Source organism: Geospiza fortis, unplaced genomic scaffold (genome assembly GCF_000277835.1).
Source record: "Geospiza fortis unplaced genomic scaffold, GeoFor_1.0 scaffold7, whole genome shotgun sequence".
NCBI classification, from domain to species: Eukaryota; Metazoa; Chordata; class Aves; order Passeriformes; family Thraupidae; genus Geospiza; species Geospiza fortis.
Window position 1 is genome coordinate 3,235,420 of NW_005054344.1, and position 5,431 is coordinate 3,240,850.

Below are 5,431 nucleotides of genomic sequence, written 5' to 3' on the forward strand. Positions count from 1 at the left end.
CAACTGGAGAAGTTACATACAAAAGTTGTGTTGAATTGCTCAATCTGTCCTTTAGAAGTTTTGCCAATTTGAAAGCCCATTTTGAAGGTAAATGTTTCCTGTCAAATGGTTTATCAAAACTTCCATGAATGATTTTGTAACTTCATTTACCACAAAAGAATGCACTTACTGGCTTTTCAAGTACAATTGGATGATCAGGAAGAAACTCTGGTTTCTTCTGAGAGAGAGAAACATTTGAAAGCTTCAGAAGGAAATCTCTGCTGTATTGGATCCTTTCTGTGAATATACAAAATCACTAAGTTTAACATTCTTGTTTAAGGAATTAAGATTGGAAATTCAGAAAAATTATTTTGTAACTTATAGAATAGTAGAAATGCTACATGTGGAATATAAAAATCAGTTTTAAAAACAGAAATAATTTAGGTCGTATCTTGCATCAGGAAACTCTGAAGTAAATGATAGAGTATTTCACTTTAACTGTATCAAACTGACACAATAAATCAACACAAAAGAAGAAAAAAGGTGAATCCAACCTTACAACAGATAGACTCCCTGTATCTTGTTCCAATTAGCAGAAACACCATAAACTGGTCTTGAAACCCACAAGAAAATCTGTTTATAACTGACTCCAAAGTGGCACCTATTTCTAAGTGACAGATAACAAAAACAGGGTGTCTCTTTTCTTGGAGCTAATAAGTTAAATGTCTTTCAACACCTAAAAGTAATGACAAGATCTGCCACACATAAAATGGCAAACAGATTAACAGCAGTGAAACACTTTTGAGGGATTATGTTGGATCAACAAGTGTCAGAGCCTTTGCTCAGAACATGTAGGTTTCTCATACAAGTTTATAGCACTATGTCTACTATGGCATAGCTTTGGATACAGTATATCTAGCAAAGTCTGTATTTAAGCAGATATTCTCAAACAAAAGCAGAAACAAGAGGAAAGGAATTAGGCAAACAAAGAACAAACCTTATCTCTGGTCCTTGATGACAAAGAAGCATATTGCTTTAGAAATAATGGGCTTCCTGCAAGGTTGTTACACTATCACCTGATGGACAACAGTTTTTGCTTCTCAGACTGTAGGATGTTGAAAAGAGAGAAGCTGATATCAACGATGACAAAAATTTTTTCCTGCCTTTGAACACAAATGATGCAGTAACTGGTAAACCTAAGGGAGGGCATGTGGATAACTTTGAAAAAAAAAAGTTTAAAGAATACAAGCATACTTGAAAACTTATGTCTTCTTTCTACCTCCCTTTGATTAAAAACCCATGAAGATGACGACTTCTGTAAGGCCTTCAACACAATCCCTCACAATATCCTTCTCTCTAAATTGGAGAGATGTGGATTAGATTGGGAGACTGTTCACTGGATGAGGAACTGGTTGGACAGTTACATCTGATCTCATGTTGGAACAAGTGCAGAGGAGAGTCCCTAAGCTGATCACAGGGTTGGAACACCTCTCCTATGAAGACAGGCTTAGATAGTTGGAGATGTTTAGCCTGGAGAAGTCTCTTGGGATACATTGGAGCAGCCTTTCAGTACCTAATGGGGGCCTACAAGAAAGCTACAGAGGGATTTTTCAGAGACATGTAGTGAGAGGAGAAGGGGGAATGGCCTTAAGCTGAGGGACAGTAGGTTTAGGTTAGATAGGAGAACAAAATTCTTTACTCTGAGGATGGTGAGGCACTAGAAAAGGCTGCACAGAGAAGTTATGGATGCCCCATTCCTGGGAGTTTCACCATCATGCTAGATGGGGCTTTGAGTAACATGGTCTCCTGGCAGGGGCCCCTGCTCACAGCAGGGCGTTAGAGCTTGATGACTTTTTAGTCTCCTAGAACCCAAACCATCCTATGATCCAAAGAGTAGTGGTCATGTCTGGATGCAGATCAGTGAGTGATGAATGTTATCCCTCAGGGATCCATATTTGGACCAATTCTATTGAGTCCAATTCTATCTTCAGCAATGACAGACAGTGGGATCAACAGCACCCTCAACAAATTTGCAGGTAACGCCAAGCTGAGTGGTGCAGTTGGCACACCTGAGGGACAGGTTACCATCCAGAGAGACCTGGAAAAGCTCAAGAAGTGGGCCCATGAAAACCCCATGCTGCACTTAAGAACTGCTGAGACAGATAATTGAAAGCACAGTACCGCTGAAGAGATATTAAATAGAAATTATTATCTGGAATTTAAAGTATAGCTGAACATAAACAGAGCTCTAGAAGAAATTTTACTGTGCAAGGAAAAAAAAAGAAGAAAACAAAAGACTTATTTGTAAGAAGTATCTGAATAGCAGGACCTCTAAAGTTGTGTAACTCGGAAGGAAAAGATTACAACTATCAGCAAACAAACAAAAGCCCTTTGAAAACAAGTGTGAGAAAAAGTTTGACACTGGGGAGAATTGTGGAGCAGACTCAGAGAGGCATCACAGAGCAAGTGACCACTGAAAACAATCCAAAGTGTTGGATTATACAAGAGACCAGGATCTGATGAGAAGCTGTTTAAGATCTTGTAGAACAAAACAATCTCTACTCACCACAAGCAGAATCGATGACAAAGGATCAGAAAGAAACCACTAAACGGACAGAACTTGACAAGTCTGTCATCTAACTAGAAACCAAAAACCAGAACTCTCTTCTATTTATCACGATCAAAAATAGAAAAAATGAACCTGAGCTTTAAAGCACACATGGAAGGCTTATTTTTAAGTCAGTAACACACAATAGAACCAAACTAATGCTCAAGAACCTGAGAGATGGTAACCTCAGACTGACAAAAATATGAAAGCCTCATTAAACCTAATAGAATTCTTTCAAATTTTGAGTACAAATAACAAAAGGACAAACTACATCTTCAGAGATTACTTAATGATTGGAAACTACAGATGGATGCCTGATTACAGGCAGATACAGACAAATGAAATTGTCTCAATAAACTGGTGACCTAACCTGGGTCACTGATGCAGTTTCTGTGACATGTTTAAAAATGACGAATTAGATAGGAAGCAGGGCAGGGAAGTATTGTGAGAATGCATTTGAACTCTGAGATTATCCCTTAATGAAAAAAAGGAGCAAAATTTTGACTTGGTTGAACTACCATTCCTCTGTGAGTACAGTGGCAGGTGGTGTGACGGTGGTCACAAGGGTTCTTGGGTGAAGGAAGAGACGAGATCCTTGACTCCATGATCAGAAGGCTTGATTTATTATTTTATGATATATACATACACTATAACTATACTAAAAAGAAAAAGAAAGGAGAGTTCCAGAAGCTGCTAAGCTAAGAAAGAAAAGACTGATAACAAAAGCCACTCTCCCGGACTATGTCCGAGAGACCTCAGTTCTGGATTGGTCATTATTTCTAAACATCCAAGATGGGCCAATCCAGACTGATCTGTTGCATTCCACAGCAGCAGATAACCTATTGTTTATGTCTATCTCTGAGGCCACAGCTTCTCAGAAGGAAAAACCTAAAGAAAGGTTTTTCACAAAGAGAATGTCTGCGACAGCAGGCGGTACAGAGAAAAACATAAGGAACAAACCTTAAAGACAGTACTGACACAGAAACAAATAGTGCAGGATTAATCATAAAAAAATGTATTCATATCTAACCACCCAAATGCTATTATTTCAGAACCACCATAGTAACAGCAGGACAAGGAAGCCAAAATGCTGAGTTCTTAACTTGTTTACATTCAATAGTCTGTGTGCCACAACTGAGCCCTGCAGCAGGCTAAAGGATGCAACTCAAATCTGTACTTCTATACACACAAGCAATCTATACAAACCCAGGATTTAGTGTGAAGATTTTTTTTTTAATGTTTGGGGTCTATTTTTTCAGGGGGTTGGCTGTGGTTTTTTGTTTGTTTGTTTAGTTTGGTTTGGTTGGGTTTTTTTAAGAGTTATATCCCTATATACAAGCAGCTCTACCAGCGGAAGTTTTCTACCTCAGTTATGGTGAAATTTTACACCTTCTCTAGAGTGTTATGTGAAAAGCAGAAAAGTTTCATACTGTTCTCCAAACTATCAATGCACTGGCTGATCAGAAAATATAAAGTGCAGTCCACATCACTTCAAAGTTCAGTTGCCCTTCATCCAGAAAATAGAATCCTGACACAACTCCACATGCAGTATTTTACCTTTTTTTTCTCCTGATTCATGTTGCTTTGGTTGACAGAGCATCATAGTTTGAGTTAAGATCTTCACTTCAGTCATTTCAGATGACTAAGACAGGAAGGAAAGTTATGAAGCTTATTTCCTTTAAGCATATTAAAACAAGGATACATGTTTCTTAGGTAAAAGTAACATTGTAGTACAGTTTAATTTGAAGCTGTAGAATGTTATTCTTGATTACAAACAATAAAGGAATAAGACAATACAAATGCACATATTTGAGAGATATTTTTATAGAGAACTTTACAGTTCTATTGTTAATCTTTAAAAAGAACACAATTATCCCTTCCTTTTCTATTATCCCACTTAGAACGCAGCCACAAGCTGCTACATTTGGGAATAATGAAAGCAGGAAGAACTTTTCTTAAAGACCAAAGGATGGACTTGGATCCTTTCATTTAGCAGAAAGGAGAAGGTCAAAAGTATTATTGAAAAGTCTTTTCCATATGCTACATTAAAGAAAAAGTTAAAAAAATATATAAAAAATACAGCTATACCCATATCAAACAAAGGCAAAGTGCAGCTACATGTAGCTAAATACTGATGAAACCAAATATTACAGCACTGATGACCAGTGGCTTATTTAAAAGGGAGTAGTTTGTTCTCTTCAGTAATTACTGCTCAAGAGACAAGGGTAAGTGTTAATTTCCATGTTGGATCAAAGATACACTCCCAAGACCTTGACTTTTTTTTTTAATTTTAAAGTCAAAGGCAGCTTGCACAAGCTTAATAAAATAAAGAATGCCTACTGGATTACTAAAACTCTTCTAAAATAATAAGAAAATAAAGTAAAAATTAAGGAACAGGTATTTGTTCTCACAAAAACCCCCATCTATTAACACTCTGAAAAAACATTCAAATCAGAATCAACAAAAAGTCAAATTCAGGCTATGAAACACGAAGCATTCCGTTCGGAAGACTTCAAACTTCATTTTCCTGCAAACAGCTACCACCAATTTCAAGTCTGAAAAACATATTCATACCATGTCCAAAGTCAAGCACTTCTAGCAATAAAGCATAAAGTTTTATGATGTTTGCTGTCTCAAATGAATTTGTACATGTGCTAACAACAAAAAAATTCTAATTTTATTATTTAGACATAATAAGTGAAGACAGAATACATGTACTCTAAGTTTAAAAGAGCTGACTTAAATTCAATGAAGACTAAAGAAATGCCACACAGATTTTTGTAAGAATCTTAAACTCCTAAGCTGCATTTTTCAGCTATTAGTGCATGCAAATACCAGGGAAAG

General features: G+C 36.8%; 1 protein-coding gene across 1 annotated transcript in view; it reads right to left on the minus strand.

The window, feature by feature from the left end:
* Positions 1-5,431, minus strand: part of CUNH8orf88 (chromosome unknown C8orf88 homolog) — an 8,078-nt gene that overhangs the window by 1,517 nt on the left and 1,130 nt on the right. Inside the window, exons 3-4 of the mRNA XM_031058533.1 lie at positions 4,145-4,229; positions 170-276 (exon numbers count right to left, since the gene is read on the minus strand). Coding sequence (XP_030914393.1) covers positions 170-276; positions 4,145-4,229 — 192 coding nt within the window. The remainder of the gene's footprint in view (positions 1-169; positions 277-4,144; positions 4,230-5,431) is intronic.